We start from the raw sequence: 22,676 nt of genomic DNA, 5'->3' as shown, positions 1-22,676 counted from the left end.
AGTGGGTGGTTGCTTTGTGGTTTGTTGTTGTTGTTGTTGCTGTTGTTTTTTGTTTGTTTTTTAAATTTTCCTTTCTTTTTTTCTTCTTCTTTTTTTTTTTTTTTTTCTTTTTTCCCTTTTTTTTTTTTCCTTTTTGACTGGGAGACTTGGGGAGCTGTAAATACATACAGGTTTTGTTAAAACAAACAACTTTTTTGTGGTTGTTTTTGTTTTCACTACTTTTGATTAAAAGTAGTACAATAACTTCTACAGAAAGTAACAGAATTGGCCTAGGTCTTACTCTGCATTCTATTTAATCACTTAGAATGTTTCCTGGAGCAAAATGCTATAGCTTATTTACTATACTGTACTTGTGTGGTGATATTAATGTAGCCATATCAAGCCCTCCATTTCCCTGGGAACAGGATACTTGTACCAGTAAAACAGCTCTTTATATCCATTCCCTCAGTACAGTAAGCTGGAAGTGCATCTGTTGTAGCACTGTGCCAACAGCACTTGGAGTGAGGGTGCTCCTTTCCCTATGACAGCATAATGAAGCCTTGGCCCTCCAACCTGTGTGCTTTGAACTCTGACACATGAATGAAGCAAAAGTTTGTATTCCAAAACAGCCTGGGGCTGGATGATGCAAGATCATACTGTGGTACTCTGTGAGGAATGGCATTTGGAGCAAGAAGAGAGATGAAAAGTTTCTATTCTATAGAACATGTAATGTCCAGAGAAGTCATATAAGACATGAATAAGGGCAGAAGTACAAACCAAGAGACTGTTCTGTGGTAAAAACATTGTCTTGCACGTGTTACTACAATGAAGGTTCAGTCTTTTTTTTGACAGAATATCTTATTTTCCCACATCTTTTCTTGAAATGAAAGGAACTCTTTTAAATTTTATAAATTGCACAATCACTGACTCTAGATGCTTATATAAAAAGAATCTACGCAATTCCGCACGCCAGTGGCTGTTACTTTGCATTGATGAATAGCCCTGGTCACTATTTGGATGTGTTGGAATAAATCTACCACTAGCAAAGCGGTCATTTAAAATTCTTTCATTGCCAGGTTGGTAATCCTGGAGACCCTGGTTCCCGTGGGCCAGAGGGAAGTCGGGGACTGCCTGGCATGGAAGGGCCACGAGGTGCACCTGGACCACGGGGCTTGCAGGGTGAACGGGGTGCTCCAGGTCTGCCTGGTAGCCAAGGTCCAGCTGTAAGTACTGCCTTCATGTAATTTATATCTTTTTGAACTCTCTGCTGTCACTTGCACCACTCCGTTTCTCACATTAGGAGATGCACATGCATGAGAAGCTGAAATACTACAGTAGGGTTCAAAATACACTGTACCTTGCAACAGACACATTTAAACAAAGGAGAAATATTAGGTTTGTATATAATTAGTCCATTGGACCTCAGTGTTCAGTTTACTTGTCTTTTCTTGTGCTCACCACACTTCTGTGGTGTACATGTACCATGTCTTAGACAAGGGCAAATTACACACACACAGTACATACCTACCTGCCTAGTTGAATTGACTTCAGCAGGAGTAGTGCAGTGACTGGAACACCTTTTATTGAACAGCCACTGTCTTTAGCATAAGTCATACTTTCAAAATATACAATAATGTCAACTGTTTTTAAATTGTTATATTTTAATCCTAGGGAAAAGAACCAACTGATCAACACATTAAGCAGGTCTGCATGAGAGTTATGCAAGGTAAATATGCTAAAATGTATTTGATGTTTCTTCAGCATTTATGTTATGAAACTCAACTGCTGTGGCAGCAAACAAGATTTTGCCAATTTCACCTGGAATAAATAGCCTGTCCTCAGAAGGGCATGCTGTAGAAAGTTTGTACACGTGAATGGGCTTGTTCAGGAAGAGAAGGCTGTGAGCAGATCTCATTGCAGCCTTCCAGCGTTTAAAAGGGGATTATGAAAAGGAGGGGAATCAACTTTTTACAAGGGTAGATAGTGATAGGACAAGGGAGAATGGTTTTAAGCTTGAAGAGTGAAGGTTTAGGTTGGATGTCATGGGAAGCTCTTTACAGAGAGAGTGGTGAAGTGCTGAAACAGGCTGCTCAGAGAAGCTATGGATGTTCAGTTCCTGGAGGTGTTCAAGAGCAGGTTGGATGGGGCTCTGGGCAACCTGCTCTAGTGCCAGATCTGGAGGCTGTTGGCTCTGACTGTAGCAGGAACATTGCAACTTGATCCTTGAGGTGCCTTTCAACCCAAGCTGTTCTATGATTCTGTGATTGTAGACTCCATCTGAGAAACTAGTGAAGGATCTGGAGCGCAAGCCTTATGAGGAGCAGTTGCGGGAGCTGGGATTATTTAGTCTGGAGAAGAGAATACTCAAGGGAGACTGTATTAGCTCTCTACAACTATCTGAAGAGAAGTTGTGGTGAGGTGGGAGTTGGGCTCTTGTCCCAGCTAACTGCTGATAGGACAAGAGCCTCAAGATGTGCCAGGGGAGGTTTGGGTTGGACGTTAGGAAACTTGTCACTTTAAAGACAACCATAAATGAAACTCAGCTCCTCAGTAAGCCTTATCCACAGATTGCTATACCTAGCCTTCCTCATTTTTCTGCTGGCCATACTTCTGTTTCAGATTCTGTTATCCCCTATTATCGTAGTATTTCTGGATTGTGGATGCAAAATAGCTTTTCTCGTCAAGTCATGCAGAATTTATAGCAAATGTCATATGGAACTGTGTGTGACTGTATCACAGAAAGTTTTTTCTAATGCATACTGGAAAGATGGATTTGGAGTCTGGAAGAAGATCTTCAAGGAAAGAGATGACAGCTCCATACTGTTGTAGAAGTAGAGTGAAAGGGGGAGGAGGAAAAGGAAATAGCTAGAGTAGGTCATCCCAAGGAATAGCAAGCTGATTTTATGCCTAATGAATGATTTGAATTCTCTTTGTCAAAAACTTCTGCTGTGTTGATTCACATGATAATGTCATCAACGTACTGCTGGTGTTCAGGAGCTTCTCCATGTTTCAGTGCGGTCTGAATCAGCCCATAACAAATGGTAGGGCTGTGTTTCCACCCCTGGCGTAGTTGATTCCAGGTATACTGTATGCCTCTCCAAGTAAAAGCAAACTGTGGTCTGCACTCTGCCACCAGACTGAACAAAGCTCACTGTTGATATCAATTATGGCATACCAGTTGGCTGTCTTTGACTTCAGTCGATATTGAAGTTCTAGCATGTCTGCTACAGTAGCACTTAACAATGATGTGAGACTTGATTCAAGCCATGGTAGTCCACTGTTAGCCTCCACTCTCCAATGAACTTTCACACTGGCCATATGGGACTACTGAAGGGTGAGCAAGCCTTGCTGATTGCTCCTTGGTTCTCCAGCTGGTGAATCAGCTGATGAGGAGGAATTCGGGAGTCCTGGTGGGTGCAGTGTTGCTGCCAGTGCACCACTGTAGTAGCAACTGGCGCTTGCTGTTCTTCTACTCTTATCAACCCCACGACAGAAGGCTCCTGCTGATCTGCCTTAAAATCAACATCGTAAGATGATCAATTATTTACCAGATTTGAGTTCTTGAGCACAGATTTGAGGTGTGTCTTTCTTTTGAAAAATAATGCCTGAACTTACTTTACAGGCTCATTGCAATGTCAAATGACTATTCATGTGCTTTTTAGCTGTTCTTTCTTTCAAAGATGGATCTTAACAACTACTAATAAGTAATAATGAAGAGAGAGATTTGCTCTTCTTAGGGACAGCAATTGAGTAAGTTTTCTTACAGATGGTTGAAAATGAAATTACAAAACTATAAGGACATTTCTAAATAAACTGCTTACATACAAATTATTTCGGACTGCAAACATTAAAAGATGTAGCTTCAGACTGATCAGTTTCACAGTGCCTCTGCAGTTTACCACTGGTAGGTCTGAGATAGTAACTTATACGTAACATACTTTATAAATACCATTTCATATAAGGAAAGTTCTGTCAATTTCCATAGCAAAGAACATACATTCTTCTTTAGCAAACTAATATTTGTTTATCTCCTCATTCAGGTTCCACTTGCGGCTTAATTTTGTCCTTCTGTTCATTGCAGAACAACTCTCTCAGCTGGCAGCCAGTCTTAGGCGGCCAGAATTTGGTGCTCCAGGTCTTCCTGGCCGACCTGGACCCCCAGGTGCTCCAGGGCCTCCTGGGGAAAATGGTTTCCCAGGACAGCTTGGACCCCGTGGCTTGCCTGGCCTTAAGGGTCCTCCTGGTGAGATTGGTCGTAAAGGTCCTAAAGGTAAGAAACTCTGTAACTGGCTTTTGGTTATTGGATATTGAGAAATGCTTTCCTTGTATCTGAGGATAGTTATATATAAATGAAGTTCAACATTCTCACACGCTACCTGAATTAACATCAGACTTGGCCTTCAGAGTTTTCCGTGATGTATAACCAAAGGTTCTCAATGCCAAAGAAAGTCTATGTGTAAACCACCCTTTATTTACTATTGACAGCTGAACAACGGTGGAAATGAAGTTTTTCTGACCAAGTTATAGAAACAACAGTTCTTGTTTATGTTATTAGATTGTCTGAGACAGAGTGTAAATCCTTTGAGCTAGAGATTTCAACATCTAATTTGGAAAAAAAAAAAAAAAAAAAAAAGTTGAACCTTGGGAATGATTTAGTTGTTTCTGTTTGTTTTTCCTTTTTTGATTACAGGTTATAGATGAACATTGTACAAGTACATGCACAAAAGACTGCATTAGGAACCTAACTTGTTTTTCTGTACCCGTCTCCTCAGTTGCCCCAGTAACTTAAGGACACATTTGCCTGGCCTCAGTAAAATTTGTTTATAGATCTGTATTTTGTTATCAGATCACTTACACAATATGGGGAAAGGAGAGCACCTGCCTGCCTTGATCTAGAAATAAACAGCTGAATCAATTTCCTAATATTAACTGCCCGTCTCACAGAATTTTGAAGTTTTTCATGTGCTGAAAAGTTTCAGCAGTAATTCTCTTCTCCCCCACTCTCCCTCAGTCCAGTTGTGAACTTTACTTTAGCAAGAATTCCAGTCCCAAAAGCTGACAGAAATGGTCAAATCCATTCACTGCTGCTAGCCTACTTTTCTAAGTCTATCCAGTTTTTATATTACAAATGGCTGATAACAATGTGCCTCATATTTGGGCATAATACTTGAGCCATTCTTATGTTTAACAGCCTCACATCATGTAATTCATTGGTCCTTTGTAAAAGACAACTCCGTAATAAAATTGACTTGACTTACCTTGTGCTTCACAGAAAACATCAATTTAAGTTAATCTCTTTTGTTCCTGTCTTAGAGGGTTTATATGAATCCAAAGGGTTATACAGTACAATTTTCTGCAAAGCCTTCTGTGCACTCTGCATGTATTATTCTTTCTATTCAGCAGTCGTTTCAATTTGTTTTCCTGAAGGAAGGTTTTAGTTAAAAAATTGTATTTCAGCACAAAGCCAGTCTGTTGTTGGATTAGAACACTTACTTTTGTCTCAACTTTTGTTTGAAAGAAAAATTGGAAAAGTCTTTGAAAGAGGGAATAGAATACAAAGAAAGCAAACCGTAACTGCATTGTTGCCATAGCTCTGTTACTGTTTTATTTAATGTAGTGTCATCTATATTCATAAAAGCAACAAAAATATGGAAAATACAAAGGTGGTCTGATATGCTGAAACTTATTCAGCAGACAGCAGGCTGTACTGCAGTGGTATTTTAAAAAATATTTACAGAGCACATTAAGAAAAAACTACCAAAAAACAAGCAAAAGGCTTTGTTTCCTATCATAATTGTCATCAAACTCCAAGTTACCTTATAGTAAACCTTGAAACAAGATTGCAGACACCAAAGAGGTGTGTGCTCTCAAGCATGACAGTGCTTTAAGATGCAGAACAGAAACTGTCTAGCACTTCAAACACTTGCCAACTGCCATAGTTAGATTCTTTACTATGTAAAGTATTCTTTACTTTTCTTAGTTAGATTGCACTGCTAGGCTAGTTGGGTAATTTGACAGTCCTCTTTATGTATGTGAGGCTGCTGGCATGCTCACTTCAAAGCAGTGTAGGACTAGCACCTGGAAGAAGTATTGGGTGCTTTTTCCAGCCTTGTTGACACCAATCATTATCCACTTTCATGGTTACCTGGTGAACAGACAGTGTGGGCTGTTTAGTTCCTCCTACAGTCAGGCCATTCCATGGCACTGCCAGAGTGCGAGGCCGAGATAAGATGAGAGACAATGGTGGAGTAAGTTGTCATCAGGGGCTCTGCTGCAGCCAAATGATTGGACTAGGAGAATTAAGCTACTGGTTTTACACAGAATCCAGTTTGATACCTTGTAAAAGATACTGCAGAAAGTCTGGGATTATATTATTTATGATCTTGATAGCTGTGTGTTTTGTGGCATGTGGCAGGAACCCTGAGAAAGATCTTTATTACCTCTCCTTGGATTCCTTGTAGTCAGTACAGTTCCACAGATCTCTTGGAAATGAACTGACATTCCTCGTCCATTTGGGGAGCTGCCTGAGATGGGAGTTGAAGAGCGGGTACATAGGATGCGTTAAAAATGGAAGAAGAAGTTGAGAATGGTTTAGGTCATGATAGAGGAAATAGAAACACAAGAATGTGTGGCCATGAGATGATAGAGCAGCAGAAGATACAAAAACCACAGTGACTTCAGTAATATCAACAACAACAAAGTCTTGGATCAAAGAATAGGAATCAGATGAAGAGTTTAAGTAGGGTATGCACAACACGTGGATGGTTGAGGAGTGTAAACAACGATCAGAATTAGACTTTACAACTGAAACAATAACAAAAATCAAAGCTTCCTCTTACTAAGATGCTTTCTGTTTGGAGCTACATAATAGTTTGAAGAAAAAATGGGCGTCCACTAAAGAAAAGTCTCTGTGATAGCAGTGTGTGAGAACAAAGTAATTTATATTTTTACTGTACCCAATATCTTATGTGGGTGTCAGTAGAATACTGTATTCTGAGCAAATCAACTTCTCTGCAGCAGCTGTCTCAAGGAGCAGCATTGGAGAATTTTTAGCTGTTAGCTGAGTTCACTTGGTCTTTCAAAAGCCCTCTGACAGTAACCTCAGGCCATAATTCAAAATAGCCCCTGTCGTTCTGTGAGCTTGGTTTATTTCTGCTATATAGGTTATGGAACAGTTCATGCAGTGCTTACTGTCCTGTCCCCAGTTTCCCCCCCCCCCCTCCAGTGTCTGAGTATAACTCAGACAGAAAGAGGGAAAGAAGGCAACTCAAATCCCAAATCTTTCATGGGTGTCAGGACATTGTTCAAAGGTAGTAAGAATATATACAGCCAGCTGAATTCTCTGCTTATTAGCTGTTTGCTTTGGAGGAAGAGCTTACTAAAGATAATACTCTAAGCAGGCTCTAACTAATGTTTCATAAATTTACTTTAGGTGAAGCAGGAGAAAGGGGAGAAAGAGGTTTTCCAGGCAGAGGAGTGAAAGGTCTCCCAGGACCGAGAGGTCTTCCAGGTAAGTATAAGAGGGTGGGGATAAAGAAGAAAATGAAGATATTTGTAGTAAAAATTTATTCAGAACTGGTACCTCAAGCTGCCTTGAAAATCTAAAAGGTGTCCATTAAGCAATAACTTCCAAATAACAGTACTTCACTATTTTTACTTTGTAGGTAATTATAAAATCAGCTCTTTCCTAAAGTGCTACTGCTCCACTCCATTTATGTCAGCATAGAAAGATTAGAAAAAAACACATAGAGAGCGTTAAAATAGAGGAAATGATTAAAAAAAGAGGGAAAAAAGAGCAATGGAAAGAAAAGATTCAAACATCAGACAGTCTTACTAGCAGGTGCAGCATTCTTCAAAATCTCCATTCGTAACTTAAGACATTCAAAACACAATTATTTATTTCTGTTGTAATTAATTGCAGCAATAAGCAGTAAGAGGTCCAGGATGGATGCCTACTGCCCTCTAGTGGCCAACAGTGAAAATAAGCGTTTGCATAAACGTGTTCGTATGGCATGTTTCTGTATATACATAGACAGAAGCCATCAAAATTTGTTCTCTTTGTAAAAAAGGAAAATAATTTCACTTGAGTATATACTGATACTCAGAATGTCTGTGACACTCAGTGTTCTCCCTCTGGAAATTTATGATTGGAAGGGGCTTACTAAAATCACTGCGTTATTTAATCCTTTCGTTAAAGTTCTAGAAAGAAAACAGCATACATTGGTGCTCAGCCATTCCACTCTACACATCTATTCTTCAACGTATCTGAATGGAGAATAAAAATAAGTTTTTGATATGTATCTTTCTGGAGTGGTAATACTACTCTGAAATAGTGAGTAGCATCCATGAACATCACCAACAGCTGTGTGCAGTCCTCCAGTCAGCTATCTGGTCTTGATTCTTACAGTGGCAGATCTGTAGCAGTGCAACTGGAGAGGACCGTTTCATTACTATAGATGTGTAAACACAGTCTGGTTCTCTGTTAGAGAATAACTGTCCCTCCGAGTAGTCAGCTCTGCTGGGAAGATGCTGAGAGCATTAAAAACAGAACCCCATCTTCACACAGCTTTTCAGTTCTTAGTAAAGCTAAAAAAGTGGTAAAGCCAGGTCTATACCGACCACATCACATGCTCCCAAATTTAGACCCGCATCCGCTTTTCCAGGTGAACCAGGCAAAGCCAGCTATGGCAGGGAAGGCCGTGATGGTGTACGAGGTCCCCCTGGGGTGGCCGGTCAGCCTGGGATTCCCGGCCCTCCTGGCCCTCCCGGCCCTCCTGGGTACTGCGAGCCGTCGTCTTGCCGAATGCAGGCTGGACAGAGAGCTGCTGGTAAGAACATGAAAGGGCCATGAATGGGCAACGTGAAAGCCACAGAGCATTAGCATCAATTTACGTCCTGCACAGACAGCTGAAAATAATAATAATAAAAAAGGAATGGAGGAGAAACACAGGCTTGCACCCACGATTTCAGTAAGGCATTTTGAACACAGTGGTTGTACATTGTTTGTAAAGGCGTTCATAGCAACACAACTTGGAACAACGGTGCTTACAAAAACACACAGGTCTTTTGGCTCTTTCTCTATAGAGGCATTTGTTAATTTAATATTGTTTTTAAACAAAGAGTTGCCCTGAACACTTCTTTACCCATACTTAATTTCTTTGTGTGATATAAAGTGAAAGAACACGTCTTCAGCCATAAAATACATAAATAAATAAAAAGGAATAGTTTATTTACTTTAGTTGTAACTTTTTTTTGTGCTTGTAAAATAAAATCTAGAGCTCCCTTGAGCAGATTACATCACTTCGTTGCATGTATGTGCTGTACAGGATATGCTATAAGCCTCCCTCAGCTCTTTGGTACCATTGTAGAAATGCAATGGGAGACTGTTCTCACAGAAAGCTGCTGCTGCTGCCAGCTTTTATGCTGTAAATCTGTAAATGTACGATCACTGGGTTCTTGTGAATAAGCCAGATGAAATAACCTCCTCATTTTCCAGTTCAGTTTGTGTTGCATTCTGAATTTCAGATGAAGTCTATTCCAGCTTGACTCCTTCTATGTGAAATTAAAAAGAAAAAAGGCAGGAAGCCCCTGTCAGGGAAATGTTAAGTCCCAGAAATGTACTACTTTGGTAGCCAAGGTTACATATTTTGAAGTCACTTCTGTGGTTGTACAAAAACCCAATGAAATAATGTCTTAATTCCCTGTATGCTTTTGTATGTATGTTTACTTCAATACCAATAAACACAACAGCTAGAAGACCACCTGAGTTGCCTTTTTTAGAGAAACTGAATTTTAGAGGAAAATATGCAATGTGGATATTTTGTTTCTCTCTGTATAAATTAAAGTGTGTTTTTGACTTACCTTCTCTGAAGCCTGTTCTTTCTTAAAGATGACAGTGAAACAATCCTGTGGCATTTTCTTTAGTTTTGCTATTAGTCACCCAAATTTTAAAATACAAATTTTAGCTTACTTTGGGCATTTTTTTTCCTAGCCCTTCATTGTCTACTTCTATTCAAAATTGTTGACTTGTAGGCCATGTGAAAATAGGAAGTAACACAAGCAGCTGAGCTCTGCCTGTACCACACAGTAGAACATTCAGGTAGAAAAAATATGATGTATGCTAAAGGGAATTATTGAAAAAGGAATGCATAAACCTTCCCCCAAAGAAACCTGACGCTCCTGCTGCTTTGAATTGGTTCCCTGCAACTCACCTGTTGACAGAAAGTGCCTAAATAAGATTATGAGGGAAAAAAAGTGTCTGATTGCATGACCAAATAAAAGAAAGTACATTTGCACATCTATCAGAGACTTTTTGGCCAAACTTTCACATAACCAACATCTTCTACTTCAATGCTACAGGATTCATCAGAACAGATGATTGCAAAGAATTTCAGTCTTAAGAAACAAATCCGCTCAATTGCACATCCACTGAGTAACTTGTTCATAAAGAACAATGTTCCATGAGGTTTCCAAATCACAGAACAAAAAAAGACCTCAAGAGATCACTGAGTCCAACCCCCACTGTGCTGGTACCCTACAGGGGGTCACAGAGGTAGGTGCCTTGACAGGTCTTAAACATCTCCATTGAAGGAGACTCCACAACCTCTCTGGGCAACCTGTTCCAGGGCTCTGTCATCCTTACCATAAAGAATGAGGTTGGTTATTACTAATTTAGGTCACAGTCTCCAAGAGCAGGTAACACGACAAATAAAACACCACTGTTACCAACAAATTGTAGTTTCACCAGCAAACTTTTATTTTGATTATAAAGTGTGTAAAACTGTTAAAAAGAAAACAACAACAACAACAAAAAAAAACAACTGATAACAGAAAGAATGAAAATATTATTTTCCATATGTAATGCATAAACATAATGAATCAAAAGAAGCAAACCCTCCAACATTTAAATAGAAATGTGAAGTGCTTTAAAAAACAGCCTGAAAATGCATGGAACTCCACAATGGAGAAAAAACATTCATATGTAAAAAAAAAAAATAATCAGAACTATTACAATCAAAGAGATTTAACACTGAGGGTCAATTCAATGCAGATGTTATGTAAGTGGATAGGTAGGGATTGTGTCAGGTTTCATTCAAAAAATTACAGATTGCCTACCAAAAAACATCAGAAAGTGGATTTTAGTACCAGGATGTTTAACTGAAGATTTAATTGTAGAATCATGAAGTTGAAGGCACATCAACGATGGTGATACAGAAAAAAAAAATTGTGCTAATTTAAATATAAATACTTTAATGGCACAAAGCAAAGAGATTGAGAAGTACCCCAAGCCAATGGCAGTGCTGGCAGTTCTGAGCAGATGCTCCTGGATTCTGTCTTGCTGAGCTTCCACAGAAATACTGTTCTCCTGTCTTCCTGGTTCAACATCTGAAGACACAATGCTGTTTTAGAAGGGAAGACTCTGAAAGCCCCTTTCACCCCTCAGGATCTCTGCTGCCATTTGTACTTCTCAAAGTGTCATTGCACTGTGACAAATACATGTCTTAGCTCCCCAGTTATTTGACCCAAATGTGGGCAGGAAACAAGGGGAAAATGTTTAGCAACTGTCTGCAAAACCATCACCAATTCCTCACAATCCAATCCAACACCTGAAATGTTGATTGCAGTGTTTTCCCTACAAGGCTACCAATAACTATTAGGGACACTGCTGCTGCATGCTACGCTATGTTCTTATGTATTGCATATATAAAAACCCCAAAAACATATATATATATATATATATATATATATTTATATATCACATATATAAAAATTACATATATATATTTCACACACACACACACACATATATATACGTATTTATAGTTTATATGTGTGTATGCATTTTAAGTTTTCTGTCACAGCCATGATTGCGCTTGGGCAGCCTGGAATGAACTGGTACCAAAACCTTTTCCTGAATGCCTTATGAAGGCTGAAGTCTCTCTGCAGAACACAGTTTGGAGCAACAGAGGGAAGACAGCAAGGCTGTGGAGGTTACCCCAGATCTGGCTTTCACGAGTACGCCAATAGCAATCCAAGTCTACAAAGGACCAAAATGAACTTTTATACTGGAGCTCAGTGTAGCCAAAAGCAACTCCTGCTGGGTTCAGCAGTCCTGGGCTTGCTGCCCAGGTGCCGAATGCCCATTGGGCTCACTGCCATGACTTCCTGCCCTTGTTTTCTCTTGCGGTTGCGTGGGCCCTCTTGTGATAAGAAAGGAAAGGCCACCACACATGTAGAGCCCCAATTTGTTTGGATGTACAGGAAGTACAGTCAGCATTCCCATTTCCACCTGGAATCCTATTTTGCAGATATCAGTGGCCACACAGCTAACGTAAAAAGCGTATTTTCTATCCACTTAATACATACTCATTGAATTGAACCTTAAACGTTGCAAACCAAAAAGTACAATGAAAAAGCAACAGTGTGCATGTACTGTGATTAACTCAGTGACAGATGCATATCATTCAGAAATGAAAGAAAACTAAGGTATGCCATCAAAAATCTTCAAACATATCAACTGAAGACAGAGTATGTACACATTGACACTTCAGTAAATAATTAAATGTATTTTAAACCAGCAGAATTAGAGATAAACTGCTAAAAAAAACCCACATGTAGACTACATTCTTTTTAACTACAACTCATTTTGGTCTAGAATCTGTAATGTTTGTTAGCAATTATCATTTGAAAACCACATTTTCTTAAAGTATGGTGAAGCTTGAGTTGGGCTTTGTCAACTTCAGCAACAACCAAGGCAAGGTCATAATTAAACTTGTTTTCCATGGTCTACACCAACCTCTGTGTATGGAGATGGATTTATAAACCACTCAGCACAATCTGGTTGTAGTGATCATGACAGACTTCAAGGAAACTGCATGACTCCATATATTTTGAATCTATCTAAAACAATAATTTAAAAAAAAAAAAAAAAAAAAACCCAAAAAACAACAAAAACATCAAGAAAAAGCTAGGATTGCTTTGTTTCCTGAGATACTTGTTAGGTTTTCACATGCTAAGCTGGAGCAGCACTTCTACCAACCTGGTAAAACAGAAGGTCAGTGGCTGGCTTTATGCCAGCATTTTTGGAGAAACAAGTGTAAAAAATGCCAACATAGCCCCTGGGGTTTTCACAAGACTCCTATGTAAACATTACAGAACAAGAAAAAAAAGCTTAGGCCAACAATAAAACATAGCATTTCACCATTGTGAAAAATAAGTGCCAAAATATTTCGTGTGATTATCCATTAATTTTAAAAATACGCATATTTAACAAAGCTGTGCATATCTAACATCTGTCATAATACACAATCATAGAACAAAGGGAGGACTGACAATGTGCTCAATCCTGTTTCCTTATCACAGTGCTCTTTTAGCATTGAAACCAAATCCAGTTTAAGACAAAAGTATTGGTTCTTACAAGCAGGCTGCACTGCTACCCCGCTGCACAACCGTGTGATTGTACAACTGTGTGACTGCACTGCTTTGATTTTTATTAACCTTGCAGACCTGCTGCTCCCCTACAGATACTGGTAGAAAGGAGGCCTGGGGGCAGCAGGTTCTGCTACGGCTTGTTCTTCTGTTACATTTACATAAACAAAACATATATAACCTAAGCAACACTATCTGAAAATAATTACTCAAGAAAGGCAGTACTTCTGCGTAAATCACCATGTAAAAATAAATGGATTTTAGGAAAAAATACCAGGCTCAAGAAGAAAACCAGGAACACAAACTCTTGTGCTGTGCACCTACCCAGCACCGCGTCATTTCTTGTGCTGCTGGACTCAGCCTTTGCCTCCTCATCTGTGCTGGGATGGTGTCCTAAACTCCCCTGGTGGACAACAGCACTGAGCTGCAGCCTCAGAACGTTTCACCCTGCCTACATTTGTTATTGCTTTTTTCAGGCAATCTGGGCAGTTTTGTCCGTGGCTTCGTTTTTAAGAAAGATTTGAACTATTTAAATACCTTGTGCTACTGAAAAAGTAATCATCCTTGTTTAGTCTCTTGAAAAGTTTACTGCAGCACAGACTGCTCAGAACAGATACAAAATTGATGCCATGGATGCCACATCCCAAGGGGCATTCAAGGCCAAGCTGGCAGGTATAGAGGGAGGTGCCCATAGAAGGAGGGTTGGAACTGGACTGTCTTTAAGATCCCTTCAAGCCATAAAAAAGTGAATCACAAAACAGATGGACACCTAGTTGCCCTCCCTGGCTCCTTGGCTCAAAACCTAAGACAGCATCAGTCTGAAACTGCAAACAAATTTCAGGGACCAAACCCACAAACCACCCAGACACATATTTCCAAACACAGCCTGCTTTCAATTCTAAACATGCCGTGTTGGAGCACACAGTGTGATGGGAAGTCATGCCAGGAAGAACTCTATTCACTCCAGGTGAGGAACATGGTATCTTAAAAAAAGGTACTGAGATAGCTCATATCACAAAATACCCGTTTTCTCACATGAGAAAATTGATTTAGGCTTTTAGAAAAATAAAAAAACAAAAAAACAAAAAAACCATCAAGAATAAGTATCTAAGCAAATTCAAAGTTTAAATACATTTTAAAAGACCTGTAGCTTTGAACCCCAAGAAAAAAACAAGGCATCTGTAGGAAACAAAGATGAAAAAATAAACTTCTTCAAATACAAAAAGTGATCTACTTTCTGATCAGTTCAAGTAAATTAACAAACAGAAGTAGCATCAGACAAGTAACAAGTGCTCGGTTTCAGCTAGCCAAAAGCCCCAAAATATACACATAACTCAACAGCACGTGGCAGCCTATGTACAGCATTCCAGGAAGAGGGCTGCGCAGAGACCTTTCAGTCCTGTGATGTTCCCTAAAAGACAGCACCCTTTTTGATATTGTCACAGAAAATGAAGGTTTAATTAATGCATAAAGTAAAAAAATATTTGGATTTGACATAAATTGGAATTATTAGAGAATTAAAAAGAAGCATTCATGCAGGACACCTGACCAGCAGTTCTTTTGAGTGGACAGAAAGCAGTGTGCAGGGCCCTTTTCAGGACCCAGAAGCTGTTGGTGCACACAAGAAGCCTCTCAAGCTGCTTGACCGCAGTGGCCTGAGGAGACCAGCCCTGGAGCAGCTGTAACACTGAAGGAAACCAAATCACGCTCTCCAGGCACAGGAGGTGTGAAAGAGGAGCAGTGGATGCTGAGCTGCACAGCGGAGGGATGAGCTGTTTCTTGTGTGCCTCCACAAGGGATGGGCACCCACCAACTGCAGAGCAGGCCTGGGCCAGCCCCCACCGAGGAATGAGCAAAAGAGGAGGCTGAGAGCTGAAGGATGTTCATAAGGCTTTGAGACATCTGCCTCCATGCTCACCAATACACGTGTTGAGCCCCTCAGACGTGCCCCAGGTTGCTGGCGTGCTGCAGTTGTTCACGGCTTCCCTTCAGAGAGTGGTTTCATGACATGCCACAGGTTTTCTGGCACCCTCCTTCTAGCCAACCTCTCCCGTCCCAGGTGAGCATGTGCCAGTGTTCCAATCCCATTCATTTAAACATCTCCCTTGTGTTTCGCATCTTCTTCCCTCAAAATATCTGACTGATTAATAAACTAAGTAATACCCAGAGGCTGCTATTAGGCTTAGTTCTCCTCAGAAAGTGTGCCTGAAGGCTTGCCATGTTCTCTGGCTACCTAACGTAACACATCTTTCTCCTGTTGGACTAGATACAAGTGCTAGGAACTCTATTCACAACAAATGCCAATACAATTTTTTTAAGTATCTATTAATTTCTTACCCTTTTTTAAGCAAAAAGAAACCAGATGTTAATTTCTCAGAAGAGCTTCTCCAGAATCCAGCACTTCCAGTCTGGGAATGCCTCCCTAATGGCTGATAGCAGAAGTTGGCTCACTCAGCACTTCTGCAGTATGGAGGTTATCAGAACCACTCAATGGCCTACAGTGGGACAGCACTGCCATCTCCTTAGCAACAGCACAAGAGGCTGCAGTGCTGCTTATGTGCCATGAGCTCGGACTATAGCTGCCCAGAGTCTCTTAATAGCACTTTCCATTTCTATTACACTGTAACCAGTTCCTTAGGACTAAATTAGGAAACAGACAACTCCAGACATCAAGAGTGAAATTTAATCCATCTCTTCTCCCTCCTTTTGGTTTTCTCCAACTTTTCTTTTGTTCAGTCCCCTGAGCTCTGTAGGACTCACATTTTCTTCTCTTGTGTTCCTTCTCAACAGTGTCTGGTCCTGTAGGATTTATCCTTTCAATGTTTGCAAGCTGAATGCAATCAAGCTCTACGCGTGACACCTTTCCAAGGACAGATTCCTAATTTTTTTGAATCTCTCCTGAACTCATGTTACTTTTGCAGCTAATTACCAGGACCTGCAAATTTTCTATTCTACTGTTTTCAAGTTCTTCTCAAGATTATTTCAGCATGCGCTTACAGCAGGAGAAAAAGGAAAATTCTGCCATTGGTAAGATCAGGGACTTCTGAAGGTTCTTCCTTTTACTGTCTCACTGCTAACACCTGTGCTCTTGCTAAAGCCAGACATCTTTTTTTATAAGCAGACATAATGGCAGAATAGCTTAATTGCAGGCAATGACAACATACTTGCTAAGTTCATATCACCATCAGAAAATGTGCCAGATGTTAGTTAAGGACAACACCATGAGTTCTTAGCAGTTTTACACCTGGACTTATGCAACCTGACTAAACCAAAGCTCAAGTTCTCAGGTGGAATAGCATTCAGCTTTCTTGGGGTCGCATCTTGTGTACCCCCTGTCAGTATTAATCTGAATTGGATGGGAGTGGAGAGACCATAAAAATATCTGACCATAAAAATATCTTTGCTTCCTTCTGTAACCTCTAGAAAGCTACAGAAACAGAAGGTGGCATTCATGACCCAAACCTGGTTCAGAGTGGGTCCTGGAGCCTCCTCAGGTCAGTAACATTGAGTTAAATAGAGTTCCCAGCACTCCAGCTAAGATTCTACAGTCACCACCAAAGGGTATTCCTTAAAACTTTGTAACAGCATTTTCTCTACCAGTAAGGAACATGAAACCAGCCTATACAGTGAGGCACACATTCTGTCTAACTTACAATAAAACATTTTGTTTTTGATGGAAGAAAGAAGCTCATAAAAATTATTTGGGCCTATTTTCTCCTCTAAGCAAAATAAATATGAGAAACATAACACATGGAATGCACTCTGGAAAATAAATGTTATCTTAATTATGACACTGCAGATAGAAGAGACAAAGGCTCAATTCCGTGCCTTATAAATTATCTATAGATCATGCAGTGTCACGGGGACAAAAAATGCACCAAGTATTTCAAAGATTAAATTAACTTATCAAGAAGAGTGAAAAGTGATTGTGAACCCAAGTGTCTATGGAAGAGAGTTTTATTTCCCACTGGTGCGTGGCCGGGTCTGTGACACGTGGTAATAGCAATCTGCTGGATTGCATCTTCCATTGGGTCCAGGTGGCCCTTGTGGTCCGGGTGACCCTGGAGTTCCTGGAGGGCCTGGCAGGCCAGCAGCTGGTAAAATAAAGTCAGAATTAGCACAGTCCCCTCCAGAGCATGTGCACTGGCCTTCCTGCAATATATCCCTGAATGTTAGCTTCATACCAGCTCATGTGCAAGAAAGCGGGTGTATCCAACCCCATGCTATAGCAAAATCAGAAGGAAATTCCCTGATGTAAAACTGGTGTGAGAACCCGGAGAAAGGCATGTTAGTTCATAAATAACAATAGCATAAAGTATATCTGCAGACTTGTACCTGCATGGCCAGGAGGTCCAGGATTACCGGGCAGTCCAATTCCAGGCTCACCTCTTTCCCCTTTCTGTCCTCTATAACCTGCACAGAAGAGAGATATAAAAATAAAAGTGTTGTCTTATTATAAACAGTAATTCTCTGAGGACCTTGTTGACAAGAAATTATCAAGATAAACATAATTGTTTATGTTTAGTGTTTGTGTAGGACAACACCTACTCACTTCACCTTTTTCCCCTGACACTAGCAATATTTTCTGAGACACTTACTCCATTCCTATATTCTTTCTGGAAAACATGCCAATTTCTAGCTGTAACTGTTACATTCTCTGCCAGAGGACTCTTGCTATATTTACTAGCCCTTTCTACTAGCCTTTCCCAAAGATTTTAAGTTACCTTCCTGAAGTTCCTGTAAAAAAAGATAAGAATGTATATTCTGCTCCAGTGTTATCTGTTTGATGATGTGATACAAAGCACCAACCAGAAGGACATCTGCGTTCCAGCTGGAAGCTGTGTGCTTGGATATTCCTCTATATGTGCGAGAAGATCTCCATATCTATTGTAATGCACCTGCTCTTAGAAGTTGTTCTTGGAGCTTGTGCAGAGTATGGGTTCTAGTACAGAAAGCCTTCTTTGACCCAAGTACCTATACATGGTTAACAAGGATAACACCCTCCCAAACACCCCAGAATTTGGCACGTAAGGTGACAAATATTAAAGATGATTTTGCCAACTTCTGATCACACTTGGAATTAAATTAGCTCTGGTTCCAGGACCAGTCTATTTCCTGTGTCACATATGTCACACAAGAAACCTCCTCCTGTGAAGAGATGTAGCTTACTCTGAATTAAAAGAGAAGAGGCACAGCTGACCAGTCAGCATAGTGCAGTCAGTCCACCTAGTGTCTCATGAATGACCAGCAGATAGAAAGCAGAGGTTGTGTGTCAGTGTACTGCAGTAATGCAACAGTGCTACTTTACAAGGCAATCTAGAAGGAAACTATTTCAATTGCTGTGGGTACAAATTCAAGCTTGTTACAACAGACACAATGCAAGAGGAAAGGTACACAGTACTCAAACCTTCCGTTAAATGCAGGCTTACTACAGATTTTGGTAGCAGGTGGCATTCTGGATTTCAAGACAGTGTATCAAGTATCCTTTATCAATTATCTCTCAGCACTCCACAGAGGCAAAAAACATTATGAAAGGCATGCAGGGTGACATGCACAACACAACAAATGGAAATAAAGTGTTTAAAAACTTACAGAGAAACAAACAAATCATGCATTCTGGTTACTGAGTTGTGTTAAACAGAAGTGCAAAAGCATATAGGCACATAGGCTACAAGAACTCAGAAAAGCCAATATGAATGTGTTTGTACTCAGCTGTGACCTCTGATTTTCTTTTCAACGACTGTAGGAGTGTTTATAACTATAGCAAGTTGGTTGGTTCCGAAAATCTTGTGTAACACATAGTAGTGGCTACTGCTTGAGAAGCTCAATCACACAACCACAGGATCTATTACATTTCCTATTTATTATAGATCTCTGTATTTCTTAGTTTACAATAGATAATTAAAGTACATTTCTCACTACAAACCCAATTAATTGTAATTTTACAAAGTAGTGCTGTCACTGATCATTGTTTTGGGAAAAAGAGAGAAATCACATTTACGATGCATCACATTTACAAAGTCCATGATAACCATTACTGTAGATATCTGACACAATGCACTTGAAAAGGGATTGAGATAGACCAAAAGTTTCTGCAAACATCAATGGAATTCAAGACAATAAGGAAGAAAAAAAGTAGCACAAACAGCAGCCTGACTATGCAAATGTATGAACAAGGGTAGTGTAAACAATTACTGGCTGTATCTGAATACATATGCAAAGTTGTAGGTGGTACATACTGGCAGATGTTCTGTTGACACTGAGAGTTAATACAAAATTTCCAGGTATGTTTTCTAAAAATAAGGCATTATTTAACAAAACATAAGCATATCAGTAAACAGGCCTGTACGTAAACAGTCTAACAATGCAATATGTAACCTTAGCAGTAAAATACTGGATTTTAAATGAGGTATATTTGCTCAGAATTAGGTCCATGATTACTCTTCTAGAAGTAATATCACCTTCTCTCTGAGCTTAAAGTGACAAACTCATACATAGTTAAAGAAAAATATTACCAAACACTAGAATTAGATTTTGATTTTTTGTTTTTAACATAAAGGCACATGCCTATTTTTACTGGTAGAATTACAATTCCAGTAAGAGGAACTGCTCAATTCAAAAGATCTTAGCAAAGCCTTTCACGTAGGTTCTAGAAGTTTTGTTATAATTTCTGCAACACAAAAGTTGCATGTAAACATGTACTCAGGATGGGTAATATGGTAAACACTTGGTAGTAGTATGTAGCAAGGATGTATTTTAAGACAGAAGCATTCTCCTGCTGTTCATAGATTGAGTGGCCACAGCTAAAATAGAGCTTTTGGTTCAGTGATATCAGAACTACAGATTTGACAGTCAGAACGTCACTGTTGTAACACCCTCAGCTTTACTTGGAAATGATGCAAGCTTGTGTCTGTGCATTATAGAAGTAAAAAGCCACCACATTTAAACAGCTCCAAAAGTGTTCTAACTACATTACTGAGACCTTGTTCTACAGATAGCTGAAACCAGCATGCCAGTATCTAGAGAAATCAGAAGTTTTTTGATACAATCATAAGCAAACACACTAATGTGACAAAGAACGATGATTCTGAAGTATCCACAGTATTACACTGCACAAATACTCTGCATGTCACTGCAATCTTAAAAGCAAAAAACTGCAAAGCAACCTTGCAGCTGAGAGGTAGCAACTGAACGTCTAGTCAAAGTAAACCAAGTTAACTTCACCCTACAAAACAAAAAGCAGTTTACAGGAGGTAACAGGTTAAGCCAGTGCAGCTATTTCAGAAGAGTGATAGTGCCTGGACAACATCCACTACAAGGGGTTCATGATGTCAACCACAGTTTCTAGATGCTTCCAACATATAAGTTAATAACTATACTAAAATACATACATTTTATGACAAGGGTGAACAATAAAGACAAGGAATTTTCACTATTTATCAGACAGTATTTTTCTTTCCTGAGCGGGGATGTTCAATTCCTTGGTGCTATTTTGATAGAAATAGTGAAGCTTAATGAGGTTGAATGTTTCTTTTTGTTTGAGAAAAAGCACCATATTAACATAAAAGACAGTATGTATCTCTGGGCTGCAAAAATCTCACAAGGAAGTTTTCTCTAACGGACTGTAATTAACGTATAATTAGAGTTTAAATATCCAGTTAAATAACTGCAGTCAATTGAACAAGTTCCTGTAAAACAATCTTGTCTGCTTCATCCTTTGTGGCTGAAAATGAACTGAAATATGCAAGGATGCTTTTCAGTCTGCTCAGAGATTCAGAGTGAAATTCTTTAGCTGTTGGTGCCAACAATGACAGGCACAGGCACTACTGGGAGATGCATGAACTGTATTCGTAAGTGTGCTTCTCTCACGGTAAGCTCTCTCAGTGTAATAAGGAGGCAAGACAAATTTTTGGTTTTCTTTTCTTCTTTGCAGTACAGTTTCATATCTTTTGATATATCAAATGGAAAAAAGTAATTTTCTTTTATAATTATAGACAAAGAGAGGTAAATGCTTCTCACTTAGTTTAACTCTTAGTAACGTAAAAAGACTATTGAGTATATTGATAAAAGAAATGGGAATTCTGTGCACTACCTTTACTTAAGCACAAGGCACAAAAAAGCAGCTTTATTTTCTTTTTTTTTTCTTTTTTTTTTTTTCAAGCATAGCTATCATCTTTACTCTTGATGCTCACTAGCTGGAAATGAAGCCTAGTACAATGTTCTACTTCCCAGAAGCATCTGAGACTATTCACCACATACATTATCACTGATAAATCTGCCACTGTCATTAAAGTCGACTGCTTGCAGTGATCTGAATATTCAGTTAATAATGAAGTCAGTGTTGCAAGGTTCTAACCCTTTTACTGTTTTCCTTGATCCTTTATTCTTGTTCTTCCCATTCTGAGCTTCTGTCAGGGGTTTGCGCTTATCAATGTTAGTAAGTCCTTATTCTTCTGACAGCTTTAGGATCCACACATCTTCAGTTTTGCTTTCATGTTCTTCATTCCAGTCTGACTTGCTCTGACTCCAGAGCAGACCAAACTAACAAAAGATAATAATAAAGAACTACCTACAGATAAACTGCAATTTACATATTGCCCACAAAATATCATTAATCTGTAAATTATTTTTTTCTTTCATTCTTTTTTTCTCTTTCTTTTAATCTCGGATAGGCTGAGTCCACAGTAGAACACAGCTATGATGGTCTTGGATTCCTTGATGCTAAGTTTGCAGTGAAGGACAGTTCAGTGGAATGAGAGTCCTATACTGTCTTGTCTGACTGCATTGCATTCTACAAATTACCATTTGGGGCAGAATGAAAACCTGATCAGTCTGAAATTGATTTGTGACAATAGATTACTTCATAGTAAGAAGGATGTATGTTGCAATATTTCAGTTTTCAGTGCTTGTTAAAGAACAGTAATTGCCTTCAATTTTTCCTCCCTTGTGCTGTCTCAGGATCAGAGCTGAAAGCACTCGGAAATCAAATTTTGTTTCTTAAATTAAACGGTCTCTCAATATGGGACACAATGTAAACAGTTACAACAGAGTGCTGGCTTATTGTTTCTGATGTGTTCAATTATTTTGGAGAGAAAATAACTTCTACACTACTCCAGATATCTGCCAGTTTTAGACATCTGTCAGTGATTAACTTTATAAACTTATTAGAATAAAATGCACTGATTAGGAGTTTTAAATCAGTAAAATCCACACATTTACTATGGGTTAATACTTAGATCTAGTCTGGAAAAAAATAAGTACCGTTTTAA

The 22,676-nt window shown here is 39.3% G+C and overlaps 2 protein-coding genes across 7 annotated transcripts in view; one reads left to right on the top strand and one right to left on the bottom strand.

Annotated features, from left to right (window-relative positions):
• The window catches only part of COL9A1 (collagen type IX alpha 1 chain), a 65,966-nt gene extending 56,127 nt beyond the window's left edge, over nucleotides 1-9,839 (top strand). For both annotated transcript variants that reach the window (XM_052673515.1, XM_052673433.1), the window contains 5 exons: nucleotides 1,056-1,202; nucleotides 1,651-1,705; nucleotides 4,061-4,249; nucleotides 7,412-7,489; nucleotides 8,643-9,839. In XM_052673515.1, coding sequence (XP_052529475.1) covers nucleotides 1,056-1,202; nucleotides 1,651-1,705; nucleotides 4,061-4,249; nucleotides 7,412-7,489; nucleotides 8,643-8,830 — 657 coding nt within the window. In that variant the 3' untranslated portion in view covers nucleotides 8,831-9,839. The remainder of the gene's footprint in view (nucleotides 1-1,055; nucleotides 1,203-1,650; nucleotides 1,706-4,060; nucleotides 4,250-7,411; nucleotides 7,490-8,642) is intronic.
• Nucleotides 9,840-16,109: 6,270 nt separating this feature from the next.
• COL19A1 (collagen type XIX alpha 1 chain) overlaps nucleotides 16,110-22,676 on the bottom strand; it is a 183,385-nt gene continuing 176,818 nt past the window's right edge. For 4 of the 5 annotated variants that reach the window (XM_052673086.1, XM_052672996.1, XM_052673238.1 and 1 more), the window contains 2 exons: nucleotides 17,743-17,820; nucleotides 16,110-17,501 (listed from right to left, as the gene is read on the bottom strand). In XM_052673086.1, coding sequence (XP_052529046.1) covers nucleotides 17,365-17,501; nucleotides 17,743-17,820 — 215 coding nt within the window. In that variant the 3' untranslated portion in view covers nucleotides 16,110-17,364. Of the gene's footprint in view, nucleotides 17,502-17,742; nucleotides 17,821-19,251; nucleotides 21,949-22,676 lie in introns of those variants that run through there. The other variant, XM_052673312.1, reaches the window with a different exon arrangement.

This window comes from Tympanuchus pallidicinctus, unplaced genomic scaffold (assembly GCF_026119805.1).
Source record: "Tympanuchus pallidicinctus isolate F22 unplaced genomic scaffold, pur_lepc_1.0 scaffold1, whole genome shotgun sequence".
Classification (NCBI taxonomy): domain Eukaryota; kingdom Metazoa; phylum Chordata; class Aves; order Galliformes; family Phasianidae; genus Tympanuchus; species Tympanuchus pallidicinctus.
Note: the sequence above shows the minus strand (reverse complement) of the source record. Positions and strands in the feature narration are given on the sequence as shown.